This window comes from Phragmites australis, chromosome 17 (genome assembly GCF_958298935.1).
Source record: "Phragmites australis chromosome 17, lpPhrAust1.1, whole genome shotgun sequence".
Taxonomy (NCBI): domain Eukaryota; kingdom Viridiplantae; phylum Streptophyta; class Magnoliopsida; order Poales; family Poaceae; genus Phragmites; species Phragmites australis.
The window spans coordinates 19,038,076-19,052,709 of record NC_084937.1 but is presented as its reverse complement, the minus strand read 5'-3'; the positions used below and the strand labels follow the sequence as shown (position 1 = coordinate 19,052,709).

Sequence of the window (14,634 nt, the reverse complement as noted above, 5' to 3'; positions counted from 1 at the left end):
CCAACGACCCGGCGCCGCCCCCGGTTTCACCCCGGGCCCTCCGCCGAAATCACCACCGCTCACCCCGCGCGGCGCACGGGGTGAAACGCGAGTTCGCCCGCAGAGACGCGCGTTTGAAGGCTACCGTGTCAAACCCCTCGGGCAGGGGAGCGTGCGCTGCTGCCGTGCGTGCGCGGGCCCCGCCGATCATCTCCTGCACACCTGGAAAGAGGGGAGACCCCCCGCTTGCCTGCGCGAACCGCCAGTTGCTTAGCGCAGAGAGTCATCCCTCCCAGTCCCCAGACACACAAAGAATAAAGAGAGGAGTCAAGAAGGGAACGGAGCGACCTCTTGCTTTGTACGCGCGGCGCGGGGCACTGGAATTAACAGAGCGGGAGCGGTACGCGCGCAGCTGGCCATGAGCCCGGGCCGCGCCCGGCCGGGAGCTGGTAGCCGCCGCCCCGCCCGCGCCGCCGCGCTGTTGCTCCTCCTCCTGCTGGCAGTGTCCACCGGCGGACGCGGGTCCACGGAGGCAGAGGAGACCGAGGAGGAGCCGGTGGACTACGGGGCGGCGCTGTCCAAGAGCCTGCTCTACTTCGAGGCGCAGAGGTCGGGGCGGCTGCCGCACAACCAGCGCGTGCCGTGGCGGGGCCACTCGGGCCTCACCGACGGGCTGCAGCAGGGGGTGGACCTCGTCGGCGGGTACTACGACGCCGGCGACCACGTCAAGTTCGGCCTGCCCATGGCCTTCACCGTCACCATGCTCTCCTGGGGCGCCATCGAGTTCGCCGACGACATCGCTGCCGGCGGCGAGTGGGGCCACGCGCTCGAGGCCATCAAGTGGGGCACCGACTACTTCGTCAAGGCGCACACCGAGCCCTTCGTCTACTGGGCCGAGGTACGTTCTTTCTCTCACTACGTTCCTGCTGGTGCCTCCACCTTCTCATAGCTGCTGCGCCTGCGTTACGCACGTCACCATTTCTTGCCACTTCGACGCACGCTTCATGGATGGATCGAGAGATCGCGCGCTCACTCCGAGGCGACGAGAAAAGGGAAAGCCCGAGACACGCAGTCATTTACTGCTTGCTGCTGCGATGCCATGCGAATGAGGACGGCCATTATTGCGGGTGTCTGACGAGAGCGCGCGCGTGGCTGACAGGTGGGGGACGGCGACACGGACCACTACTGCTGGCAGCGGCCGGAGGACATGACGACGTCGCGGCAGGCGTACCGGATCGACAAGGACAACCCCGGCTCCGACCTCGCCGGCGAGACCGCCGCCGCCCTCGCCGCCGCGTCCATCGTCTTCCGTCGCTCCAACCCGCATTACTCCCACCTCCTCCTCCACCACGCGCAGCAGGTACGAGTCAATCGATTGCTTTGCAGCCAGTGTCCATGTACACGCGCGCGTGCTAACGCGCGCGGTCGTGCAGCTGTTCGAGTTCGGGGACAGGTACCGGGGCACGTACGACAGCAGCATCGCGGAGGTGCGGAGCTACTACGCGTCGGTGAGCGGGTACCGCGACGAGCTGCTGTGGGCGGCGCTGTGGCTGCACCGCGCCACCGGCCGCGAGGAGTACCTCCGCTACGCCGTCGACAAGGCCGACTGCTTCGGAGGCGTCGGCTGGGCCATGACCGAGTTCAGCTGGGACGTCAAGTACGCCGGCGTCCAGGTCCTCGCGACCAAGGTACGCTACGCACACAACACCCTCCCCCTCCTCTTGGTGATCTCGCATCGGTTGCTTGGTCTATTTTGGTCGATTCCTCTACGCACCTCCGATTCAAACGGTTAATCGGTCATTTCATTTTTACTAACACGGTGAGTGAAGCTGCGGGAAATGCAACTCCGCACGTGCGCACGTATGGGTTATTTGGATCTTAAAGATGGCTAATTGGATTGTGTCTATTGGGTCGACCTGAAATATGACACTGTAAACACAATCTAGGTACGAGGATAGTCAGATTGTGTCTAGGCCAATACCTCGACACAGTGGGTTGGTATGGGCACGACTTGCCTAGCCCTGCCTCGCCCGACCATCGTGATGACATGCCCCTTAGCCTCCTCGCCCTGTTGCCGTGCCTCCTTGCCCCCGTCGTCCCCGCCACACCGTTGTACCGCCACCCGGCCGCTCCAACCTTGGCCTCGCCGTTGCCACCGTGCCACCTTGCCTCGCCGCCCGACCACCTTGCCCTACCCCGTGTCATTGTGCCGCCCCGTCGCCGTGCTTGTCGGGCCTATCATGCCGCAACAGTGTCCGAGTTAGCCCGATCTGACACGATAGCTAACGGGTCGTGCTGTAGACCGCGCCTCCAGCATGTGAATCGGCATGGCACGACTCGTTAACCTTACCAGGCTTATCGGGCCGTACCTAAATAAACTCATTTAGGTACGACCCCATAGACCCATTTGACCTTCTTTATATGAATCGTCTATCCCTCTTAACTAATAATTATTTACCAATTGATCATCTAACGTATTTTATAATTTTTTTATTTACTTCTTCAACACAAATCTTAACGTAAATAAACATTAGTGTCTACATTTTTCACTCCGTGAAGCTACGGTAGCTGCCCTTAGCTTCCGCCGTGGACTGACGGTAGATTCACGTCATTTTGCGTGAACCGATGTCAACTGGGTGTGGCTTACTTTTCACACCGTTTGAAAGTTCGAGCTTGAAAGGCACAGGCGAAGGATCGATCATACGCACGGTTTCTCTCTCACGTCAACCTGTTTGTTTTTCAATTGTTGATCACCGTCGGCACCCTCAAAAGACCAGAGAATTAATTTTCCTTTGCCTCATAGATTATCAAACTTATTGTTTGTTAGATGTCGTATCCCTCGAAACACCTTTATCTTTTGAAGACTCGAATGTTTTGAAACATCTTTAATAAGAGCAGAGTACAGAGACTCTCCTGCAAATAACTTGGAACCTCCTGCCCTCAATTTTTGGGTATGAAGGAGGAAGAATAAGAGGAAGAGCTCCATAATTAGTGGCCCCAAATCCGTCATTGGTCTCCATGGATGAGTAGTAAATTAAGTTGGGTGCTGGTTGGTCCTTGCTTAGCAAGGGAAGTTAATGTCGCCACATGGCTTACAATTTCCTGTCGCCCAAAAGAAGCTCCCGTAGGATCCACACCCCTGAAACTACTCTACTCAGTTACCGAGCCCTACTTAGAATTAGCTACGATTAGATGAGAAACCATTCCCGTGCTCTGCCCCAGTTTCCACTTCGTCGTCCATGAAACTGTCAGGTTGGTTGATCAGGACGTACACCTAGAAGATGGCTCCAAAAACGAAACAGTTCCGCGTCGAATAAGTTCACTTCTGCTCCATCAGCACACCTACCTTCTTGCTGCAATGATGCCGGTCGCAGGAGTGTGTGTTCTGTGTGGTGTGCTGAACCACATGGTTGCGCATCTGATCAGGAGATGATGGCCTTTCGTCATGAAAGCTGCGGCCGTATGCTAGTTCAGCATAGGCTTTTTTCCTTGTCCCACATCAGGGTCCCCCTGCTTTAGGATTTGGGCAGGAAGGCCGCTTTTAACATGGTTTAGTAAAATGTGTTTTTGTCAAAGTCTCGCGGCTTCTTGATCAATCATCTCTCTAGACATAAACTACTCGGATTGAGAAGCTGCATAGCAACCATGAAAGCAACATTGCAAGATGAAAAGTAAGAAGCGCCGCCCTCCTGCCTTGGCAACTCATCCCAACTGGGGAAATCTCAGCTTGCCTATGCTCTTTTCCTTTCCTTTTCCTATACATGTCATGTGCCCCGGCGCAGACAATCTACGCGTTCCAGGTCATGCGAATTACGTGGCCGTTCTGGTCGTGTGTTCGTTCTATAATACCTGATCTGTGACGGACCACAAACAGAAACACACACATGCACGGGAGCTCTGGTACACGTCCCTACGATACGAACAATTTGTTTTAGAAAATAGAAATGGTTTTACACCAAATAGTCAGTCCAGGACGCGTAAATTCAAGTTCGAGGCATATGGTTTTTGGCGGCATTCCGGCGTTCCAAACGGGATCGCACCATGCGCCGCAATGTAGCAGGGATCTGCACGCAGGGCTGTAGGAAAGGATGAAGCAGGGAGCCTATGACCGCGTAGACGAGTAGACCTGGAGCATCTGCATGGCGCAGAGGTAAAGCGTAGGAGGCTCTCCTCTTCTTCTCTCCTTCGTTCCTTCTCCTTCCCTTCCTCCACCTCTTTTTTCTTTCACTAGTGTTCCCAGCCCCTACAGGTCCGCCTCTGATGCCAGCTGCAAATTCTTCCGGGTGTGGTGAGCAGAGCACGGAGCCAACATGCATGGAGAGAGCCACGCACAGACACCTCAGAATCGCTCACCGGTAGTAAAGCACTAGTAGCTGCAGAGCGGCGGGCACGTGGCTACGCGTAGTCGACGTGTCATCTTGGTATGAAAGACCTATGAGATCTTGATTCATACTGTTTCTTCTCTGATCCAACAGCTAACGTTGTTTCTTGTGTGATCCAACAGCTAACGTATGTACAGCAGAGAACAGAGAACACGTGTCCTATAAAAAGAGTAACCTTTTAAAAGTTTAGATCTTATAAAATTTACTTTTTTAGCTACCAACTTGGCCGGCGCTGAGGTCAGTCCATCTTTTTCTTGGAAGGTAAATAGGTCACTGTATCTTATCTGGGCAACAGTTTTGCTGATCGATACAGGCGTACACAGAAAGAGCCGATTTTCCCTCCAAATCCGGACGAGAAATTTGGGGAGTCCGCGTACGCAAGCTTTGGTTCCTTGCGTGGCCGCTTGTTCTGCGCTCGGTGTCGGTCTCGGCCGGCTCCAGCCAAGGCCAAAATAGACTACCGGGAAGGCTCCAGAGATCATGGCGGCAAAATTGGCGCAAGGTTTTCTTCCGTTTATGCATGTAGGTCCTATGACAATTGACACCACGCGTTATAGGAAATGTTGTTAGAATCCCGATACATACTTGGAATCTTACGATCCTACGGTTTCCACGAAGCCACAACGATGCGATTTTTTTTTTCTAATCTTATGTGTAGGATCAAGTAAAATCGTACAAGATCGGTAAGATCGGTAGGATAATGATCTGATAACCTTGTTGTCAACATCTAAAGTTAGGTAATACTTATGATTAGTCAGATTTTATTAGTTTAATTTGGCATCTTTTTTGTTTTTTACATGGTGTGGTATGTGAAATAATGTTATTGTTTATTTATGGGGCTTTTTGAATGATTGAATTATGATTAAGTAATGTTTAAAGGTAGGTTCGATTAAAATTGATGTGAATAAGTGCATTTAAATTTACATAATTGAATTAAAGCAATCAAAATCAACTTTTTAGACTTCAGTTCACTTTTTACAACATGTTACAATTCCTATATAAAATATATGTATTTTTCAAAATTTGATAGGATCATGATTATAGGTTCTTTTCTGGCACCGCCTTTGTGTTACAAGGCTCCATTCAGAACACAAGAATCCCATATGTTTTTGTAGAGCTTTACATCTATTATTGTTGTAAAGTTTCTGCGAAATACTTGTCTTCTAGACGACAAGATCACAGAACCTAAATGTCAGGTCTGGGGAGTAAGATCGAACGCGATGTAGGCGGAGTTTCTACGGTGCACGACTTTGCCCAGTGAGAGTCCGTGGAGGGTTATTGGGTTCGATGTCTGAACTCAGGATTTTCTATTAGATTGCTTCATAGATGGAGTCAATCTATTTATGCCTTCAATAAAGATCTGGACAGTGCAAATTAAATTGGCTTTTTTTTAACAAAAAAGTCCATGGAGGGTTGGCTGGAGTTGTAACCACTGCCGCTGCAGTCATCGCTGCAGCTAGCGTGGCATCGGTCCAGTCATTGGCTGGAGTTTCCACTGCGGTTAACTGTGCAATTGCGTGGCATGGCGCAGCTAGCGTGGCTTGCTGTATGCCGACTCGGGGTCCCACGTGGACGCGGACATGTCGAGACAGATGGAGGACCGGGACGGGTGACCTGGACTAGCTCTTTTATTTAACTGTCCTGGCATGTAGAAAATTATAATATTATAAATATTTTTGAAGATAAATCCACATATATAATTTTCATGTTTTGGAACTAAATATTTTAAAAATTATTGATGGTCAAATTTTTTTTTTAACTGTACCTTATCTAAAAGGTCATATATTTATGACATGGGGGAGTACAATGCTTTAAAAAAAAAAAAAACTACGAGCTTGTGCAATATGATTGAACCTCTGCATACCATCAAAACTGTAAGGTTCGAGACAAAACTCTACAAAAGAATGTGTTACCTTCTAGGCTCTAGCTTGGTAATTGGTATAGCTAGCTAGCACTAATTTTCAGTAATCGCTTGGTAATTTTCTCTTCTGTTTATGAACAATTGGGTGCTCATGAGAACGCTGACACGGCTGGATAGCTGGAATCTTCTCTGTTAAATTCCGTGAAGAAACAAATGAGAGATGTGAGGAATATTTTTTAGTTAGGTATACACTACAAATAACCAAAGATAGGCTTCATTTTTGCAAGCAATTAGGGATGTCTGAAACAAAACCAGCAAATTAATCTATTGTAATCCGGCCATTATGGTCCAAGCAAATGTCGCAATCAAAGTGGTTGTTGGGCTAAATAACATTTTTTTTTAAGGTTTTGCTTTGTGCATGCTCTGTCGTCGTGCCAACTCCCACACATATACATGGAGAAAATGATAATGTCCAGAACAATGCTTAGAAAAATATCCAGTTCACAGTTGAATGTTCATGGCATCCAGCTAGCTGATACGATGTACTCTGTAGCTGCCGCCTTTTATCTTAGCGTGTTCTACTGGTAGTGACGTCCAAATTATGAATTATCTCCCAGCAGGTCTTGTCGTGTGCTGTAGCATTGTTTTTAGCAAGAAGCTTCCAAAATCCAAATCAGAGCTTGCTGCATATAGGGATGCATAGCCTAATGACGTACTTAAATGTGTCTGAATCAAGTATGATGTGCGACACGCTATATATTACTATTTTCTTGTTCACAGCTAAAAAAAAAATCTATGGATGGAAATCAGAAGGGGGAAACCCCTTGCCTTGTCTTAAAAAAAGCTAAAACAAAGAAAAAAAAATCTGTAAGAGTGACAAGTTGGGAGGATATCAGGTGCAAATGCGCCAAGTGTTGGAAATGCGAAAATTTCCAGTGAACCGTTGGATCGTGTCTAATTTTTTTACCAAATCGGATATTCTGAATCCGAGTTGTATTCTAACACTGTGTTGGATTCTAAGCTATTGTGTTGGACTCTAAGCTATAGTTTACGTATCCAATTTTTTTCTAAATCGGACACCTGGATTAAGTTGGATTCTAACCCGTATCCGTATCCACGTAACATTGCCATTAACCTGTGAGAGAGAATGGGTCAAAGAACTCAAGAAAGAGCAAATATCATTGAAAACGAATAAAAACAAATCCCCTTCATTTCTTATTCCAAGCTACCATAGTCCCATTCATTAATTTTCCGAGCAAAAGCTTAAAGCTGGCTCGATCGCTAGCTTTGAATCGGAGGTGCAACGTGGCCGCTGCCGCCGATACGGCAGTGCCACGCCGCGGGCCCCACCGGCGGGTGAGTACGCGGCCCTGCTGCTGCACCATGAGGATGGGAGCCAGAAGGCTGCACAGGAAAGCGACGCCGGTGGTCGAGTCCACCGCGCATGTGGCCCGTCGGCTCGCGCACCGACAGCACCCCTGCGCCGAATCAAAGATGCGGATCGATTCACCTGTAATCAAAGATGCGGATCGATTCACCTGTTCGATCGGAATGGTCGAGCTGGATCCCAGTTTTGCAATCAGTTCTTTGATTGCCTATGCTGCTGCTGCTATTTCTTCTTCCATTCAAGTTCATGCAGCAGCAGCAGATCAGTGGTCAGGTTTAATTTGAGGTTTAAAACGATTCATGCCTGCGTCAGATTAAAGAGCGATCGATGGTTGGGGGCGCGCTTTCATGGCGACGTCGGTTGACATGGCTGAGTAGCTAGCCCATCGATTCGCCATTCTTGTCACGCATGAGCAGCGTACTGCATGCGTCCCACCGACGGGGACGGTGTCGCATCTCCGTGTCACTGCGCGTCACGAACATGGATGAGCACATAAATCTTTGGCAATTTTGTTTTTTGCGCGTTGAAGTGGCTAATATCTTGTGACGTTTTTTCTGCACGATCGATCAGCTTCTGCTCGAGGGCGATCCGGGAGCGGCGGAGCACCGGGCGGTGCTGGAGCAGTACAAGGCGAAGGCGGAGCACTACCTGTGCGCGTGCCTGGGCCGGAACGGCAACGGCAGCGACGTGGACCGCAGCCCCGGCGGGATGCTCTACGTGCGCCAGTGGAACAACCTCCAGTACGTCTCCAGCGCCGCCTTCCTCCTCACCGCCTACTCCAGCTACCTCTCAAACTCCGGCGCCCACCTCCTCCGCTGCCCCGCCGGATCAGTGCCGCCGTCCGAGCTGCTGTCCCTGGCGCGGTCGCAGGCCGACTACATCCTCGGCCGCAACCCTCTGCGGCTGAGCTACATGGTCGGCTACGGCCGCCGGTTCCCCGTGCGCGTGCACCACCGCGGCGCCTCCATCGTCGCGCACAAGGCCAACAGCCGCTTCATCGGCTGCATGCAGGGGTTCGATGACTGGTTCGGCCGCGGGCGGGCCAACCCCAACGTGCTCGCCGGCGCCATCGTCGGCGGGCCCAACTGCCGCGACGAGTTCCGGGACGACCGCGGGAACTACATGCAGACCGAGGCCTGCACGTACAACACCGCGCCCATGGTCGGCGTCTTAGCCAGGCTGCACCGCCTGACGGGGATGGCAGCTGACGGTTGCCGGCGGGGGACGACGGCGGAGTGTAGATAAAAGGGTGGCCGTGGAGGGGGTGGAAAATTCTTTTTTCTTACTCCCATATAATTACATTTTTTTGAAGTGTTAATATGAGAGAAAGATAAAGAAAGAGAGTTTTGATTAGTGAAAGAAAGAACAGAAACCAATAGTGGAGCAATAATGAGGAGAAAAGGGTGTGCAAAATTAACTGTATTTTTAATCTAGGTGTCCCAGAATTGATGGAAGCAAACTGAAAAGAACTGTAATATTTACTGGAACAATAGTAGATTTATATACCATTACATGCATCTTATAGTATCTTTTCTTTTTTGTGCGTTTATCTGTTTCTTCGCCATCGTTTCCTCAATGTGTAGGAAATGTACATTGTCCCTTGTTCATGCCCATATGAAACATGAAAAAAATGTACACAGACGATTTTGCTCTTCTTCCTGAATCCACTAGAAAGAAGGGCACGGCGTTGCCGCGCCTAGAGGTTTTCGCGTGCTGACCCTCGCTAACCCTCGCGTGCTGAGTCTCACCTGTTCTTTATGTACTTGTTGCAAGATGGTGGAGATGATGACATTTCCTGCTAAGTATTAACTACTTAATTGTTCAAGAGATGAATTTCTATAATCCGTTTGATTACAATTTGCAAAGAGTACAAAGTACGATTATCAAGTAAATTGCGCGTACAGGTAAATCCACATTAGTAGCAACTGTGGTAGATAGACGGTCCACATAATACAGAGCTTAGTTACATTACGTAACATGGGGTACTATTAGACTGTGGTCGACAGACGGTCCGCATGGGGTACTATCAGAACCTGTTTTAGAATAGCGAGTACCGAACATTTCAAATATCCTTAGAAAAAAGTTTGGTGAACAGCCTTCATATCCATCCAACTTCTATTTAACACGGAGCACAGCACAGCTGCATCTTTGTTGCCCTCACAAACCTTTTGGGAGTAATCCAAATATGAATCAGTATCATCTGTTTCCTGAAGAAAAATATAGATTAGTTTAATGGGTTACTGCAGGAGGACTCGATGTGTTTGAAGTAAAAAAAATAAGATACTTGGGGCTTATGCTTTAACATGGATAGGATATCTGGCTGTATCCGATTGTTAAACAGCGTGATAAAAAACCAACATAAGAAATAGTTGCCAGGTAATTATTTGTCTTACCTTCCATTCTTCCTTTTCTTCATCAGGTCTTTGGATTTTTCTTAGCCTTTGGGTGATCTCATCTTGATAAAAACACTTAGACATAAGTCAGGGAATTTAGCGCAATGTGACTATGTTTGATAAAATTAAATATACATATCCCTAATACCGGCTGCTACTGATCATACCAGTAACTTCTAGTTATATGAGCTGTGCTGGACAACTGGAGGACTGTAGGAGCAAGTCCAACAACATTCTAGAAATTTATTTAAGTTTTAGTTACCTTTTGACGTTGTAAAGCTTTCAGTGATGAGAGGGGCCATTTGTACAGAGGATCATGGATGAAAACCTGACACATTAGATCTGTCTCATGAGAAACTGAAATATTGAACTACGTAAAAATATATAAAAAAACTTTGATAATATACATACTAAGATAATAGTGACAGAAAGAGTTTTCTCTCATGAAAGAGTTTTCTCACAACATCTTTTAAACACATCTTGAACGCCAGTAATACCCATGCCATCTATAATGTCCCACATCAGCTGAAATGGAACCTGCAAACAGAGGCACAAACTAAATTCAGGCTGTTGGTAAAGAGGAAATGAAAGAAGCTGTATCCAATGCAGCCTGCTCACCAGAGCCCAAAAGTTCAGGAAAAATATAATGCTTGATAGCATACCCGTTCATGAGTTTTAAGCATGAGACCCTGTTCAAATGAAACACCAAGATCAATGTGTACAATCTCGGCCGTATCTTGATCAATGAGAATATTCATGGAGCGGTGATCCCCAAGTCCTACGATACATCCTACCCGAGCTGACAAAAATAATGCCCAACATACAGCATGCTCAGTAGTGAGTATAGACCCAGATAAGGCTTCAATTGCATTTTGACCAACTAAAAGAAATTACCATTAAGCTTACCGTCACACTTCTGTGTAAGCAAGTCTGCCTTGGAACCAATCTGAATGCAGCAGCACGGAATTCGTAACTGAGACACCACTACGGACCACTAAATTGACTATTTGACTGTCGGCAATATCAAACCAATAGAGGCTGAAGAGATTTCCCAGTGAAGCTGGTATTTTTCCAGAGAACTGGTTTGAGTTCAATGCCCTGCAACAGAGTTGATGTCAACTATGTCTGCGAACACCGAACTACAGAAGCACAAAAGCACAATATCATCATCTGAGCTGACTCCTAGACCAATTACTAACTCTTACATGTAGGATAACTTTGGCAAACTCCCCAGCTCATCCGGGATGGTGCCATGGAAACTGCAACCGGCCGAAATCCTGCAAAATAAGCAGTTCATATTAACATCTCAGAAGAGATAATATAGGAACCAAGAAGAAAGGAAAGAACACAGAGCATGTCATAACTTACAAGGTGGTAAGCTGCTTCACGTTTCCGATCGTTGGAGTGAGCACGCCACCAAGGTCCTTATTGAATGAGAGATCCCCGCATAGAAATAATTTGGCCACTGTGCACTGTTGCAAGTTGCAAGAACAGAATAAGGAAAGGTTTAGCTTGTCAGGGCTATGCTACATGCAGGGAAAGGTTTAGCCCTTCTTATCAAGTATTAACAATGTCACCATGATCAATTGCGTTCTTGAGCATGCCCCCAAAACTTTTGGTTATCAACGCTGAAGGAATAGTGATATTCTCTAAATAATCAGGCCTCCCACTACAAAAATACAAAATTGGTTGAAAACAAAATCAGTGCAACATCACAGAACAGACAGAAAAGAGTGTTAAATAAACAGCAAATTGGTTGAAAACTAAATCAGTGGAGCATCGCAGAAAGGCCAAAGAATACAAGGCAGTGACATAGCTACTACAAAATGCAAGAGGACTTGACTATAAGCTTTCAGATTGAGTTCCTTTGCTGGCTGCACACATAAAGCTAAGGATTTGGGTGAACGAACATTCAACTCAATCACATCATCACATGCTAAGATATAATCTTCTACTAACCTAACTAACTGGACATTGTAAAGGCCTAGCTAGCTAGTAATCGCACATGGATAACCTAATAGAGACCAACTACTCTAACTATAGCAGTAAGGACTAAGGAGAAGAAGCAAATTTTGTAAATTTCTCACCTCCCCTGTTGACGAGCAAGAAAGTGGGGAACACGCCCGGCTTGGCCTTGTAGGAGATGTCAAAATCGTTGAAGTTCTTGCACGCCTTTCTGTTGGCCTTGGGATAGGCGACGAACCCGACCATGGTGCCATTGCATAGCAGCAAACAATCAGCGGGAATATGATGACACCCGACGAACCCAATCGAGCAGCAAACAATATTATTATCCACTCAAATCCGAGAAGTTGACACCTACCCGAATCCGAGGCAACCAACTAACCTGGGCCATTGCGGCTGCGATCGGCGGTGGGGTCGGGATCAGGAGTCGGGCGGGAGCTCCTGCCGCCGCAGCTCTCTAGGGATCATCATTCGCCGCATCCACCGTGCGGTTTTGCCGTCGCCGCCGAGGGCGCGATCGCCAGCAGGATGGTGGGGAGGCGGCTCGGGAGGGAGGAAGGAGGTGGCAGTGAAGTAGACCTGAACCGGGGAAGACGAGAGCAAGTGGAGACGGCGGTCCCTCCCGGTCACTTCTGAAACCCGTCCGAGGAGAGATTTCAGAATTTAATACTCAATTCACGTGTCTTTCAAAATTTAATATTCAATTCATGTGTCTTTAGAATATAACATTAAAACTATGAATTCTTTCATTTTCTACTACTATGAAATATTTTACCCCTTTATTCTTCCTTCCCCTCTTCTCTCTCCTTTCTCCTCCCATTGTGACATCGAGCTTCTTTGTTTGCCATGGTTGGCCAAGGCTCACCGACGGTGGTGTATGACAAGGGCTCACCAGCGGTGGCCCCTTTGCTCGCGCGTGGGAGAGAGGGGCGCTAAGCTAACAGAAGCTCGAGCTCCTGTCCTTGGTATGCCATGGCCGGCTAGAGCAGCACGTGCCACCGCCAGCCAAATCCAGCATCTCCAAGCAAAATTCGTCACGCTCGAGCCTCGTTCCTCCATACCCCAACCATGTGAAGCCTCAGAGGTCTACTCGATGCTTGCCACCATTTCCCCGACCCGATTCGTCCTCTACTCTACCGGACCGATCCTCTTCCCGAACTCCGATGACTTTATTATGCCCCTCACCGACACGTTGTTGTGCCACAACCTTCCTCGACCGACCGAGAGTATGGTGAGCTTCCCCTTGCCCTCCTCCTCCTTTTGCACAGGTCATTTTTCCTCTGGCCTGATACGGTCATGCCTGTCCTCATGAGCCACCCTCCGCCGCTCGTCGATGCTCACTGCTTGCCACCTTCCAGCCGAGTCCCACCTAAATGGATTTTCCGCGGCACACTACTTTTTGGACCACTCGGCCGGCCTATTGGACTACCACTTGCCACCAGCGGGAGCTGACCGAGTCGACCTGGAATAGGAGGAGAAAGGGGAGAGAAGGGGTGAGGGAAGAAGAAAGGGGCAAAATAGTCCATAATAACTGACGGTGGTGTGAAATGAAGAAGTTCAAAACCTCAATGTTAAATACTGAAAAGGCACGCGAATTAGGTGTTAAATCTGGAGGGGCACGCGAATTGAGTGTTAAATTCTGAAATCTCTTCTGCTGGAGACGCCGACGAGCCTCGTAGCGATGGTGGCGAGGGCACGGGAGCACGATGGCAGGCCGGTGTTGGGGCCTGAGACGTCAACAAGCAGGGCGGGGTCGATGAAGCGACGGTGGATCCTATCAGATGACCCTTTGTCATCACTGGCTCCCTTCGGACGGCGACCAACTGAAAGTGCATCTAAGCCCCTAGTGAGTTTGGTGGTTAAATGACAAAAAAATTAAAGGACTAATAACTTTGTTGAGCTTGATTAAGTTTTTACTTATAAATGACAAAGTCAAGCTCATGTAAAAATAAAGAAATGACGAACAAAGATTAAAAATGGAAAAAGAGACAAGGATGCAAGTGCAATTGTATGGTTCCATTGGTTGTTTGCTTGCATAATCAAAGGAAAATTAAAAGTGCATAAAGATTGATCAAAATTGCAACACTAAGAAGAAATGTGATCAAGGGCTTAGTATTTCAAGGAAGATTTAGTTCAGAGCTTGCTTGGTCATAAAATTGGTATCTTGATAAAGAAAGAAGATAAGTGATCAAAGGCTTAGTTGATCAAGAAGAGTTTATATAGAAGTTTGCTTGGTCACAACATCAATATGAAGAAAGATGTTGAAACGAAGATTAAGTTGAAGAAGTAGAATACATGAGTGCATATTGATGATTATCAAATATCTAACTATGGGGTATATGCGTATAAAGAGTATATCATACATAAACAGGGTATGTACAACACATATTAGGCAGCTCCAGATATCACGGAACCGAATTAGTGGTACCTAATACACCCGGAATCAAGGAAGTACACACTAGAAAGGTCTAGATTGGTTACCCAATTCGGAACGACCAGTATTCAAAACAGATCTATCTACTTGGATGTTAAAGAAGATAACTCCCTATTGACTACAGCTGGATACGAGTTGGTACCTCACCCCTATATAAGGCAGAAAGACTTGAGGGGAGGAAGAGGGAGAGAGAGGCAAGTATCAAGACCCCAATAGAGGAGCTACTCGGCAAC

At 47.9% G+C, this 14,634-nt stretch overlaps 2 protein-coding genes across 12 annotated transcripts; one reads left to right on the top strand and one right to left on the bottom strand.

The window, feature by feature from the left end:
* The first annotated feature begins 200 nt into the window (after window positions 1-200).
* On the top strand, window positions 201-9,117 carry LOC133897299 (endoglucanase 22-like). Of its 2 annotated transcripts, none has more exons than XM_062337974.1 (4): window positions 201-877; window positions 1,139-1,339; window positions 1,413-1,667; window positions 7,479-8,303. In XM_062337974.1, exons 1-4 carry the CDS (start codon window positions 398-400, stop codon window positions 7,971-7,973), a joined length of 1,431 nt encoding a protein of 476 aa, XP_062193958.1. In that variant the 5' UTR covers window positions 201-397; the 3' UTR covers window positions 7,974-8,303. The 2 variants fall into 2 exon arrangements, with proteins under 2 accessions (XP_062193958.1, XP_062193957.1); XM_062337973.1 differs by having other exon boundaries at window positions 219-877; window positions 8,180-9,117.
* A 372-nt stretch (window positions 9,118-9,489) lies between these two features.
* On the bottom strand, window positions 9,490-12,570 carry LOC133897300 (uncharacterized). Of its 10 annotated transcripts, none has more exons than XR_009905892.1 (9): window positions 12,090-12,570; window positions 11,371-11,671; window positions 11,208-11,279; window positions 10,909-11,100; window positions 10,621-10,801; window positions 10,467-10,539; window positions 10,265-10,330; window positions 10,003-10,064; window positions 9,490-9,816 (listed from the first exon to the last, which is right to left on the bottom strand). XR_009905892.1 is itself a non-coding variant. In XM_062337976.1 (5 exons), exons 2-5 carry the CDS (start codon window positions 10,506-10,508, stop codon window positions 9,682-9,684), a joined length of 318 nt encoding a protein of 105 aa, XP_062193960.1. In that variant the 5' UTR covers window positions 10,509-10,539; window positions 10,621-10,882; the 3' UTR covers window positions 9,490-9,681. The 10 variants fall into 10 exon arrangements, 1 of the variants encoding a protein (XP_062193960.1); XR_009905888.1 differs by having other exon boundaries at window positions 10,414-10,539; window positions 10,665-10,801; XR_009905887.1 differs by having other exon boundaries at window positions 10,003-10,330; window positions 10,414-10,539; window positions 10,665-10,801; window positions 11,371-11,474; window positions 11,580-11,671.
* Between the last annotated feature and the right edge of the window lie 2,064 nt (window positions 12,571-14,634).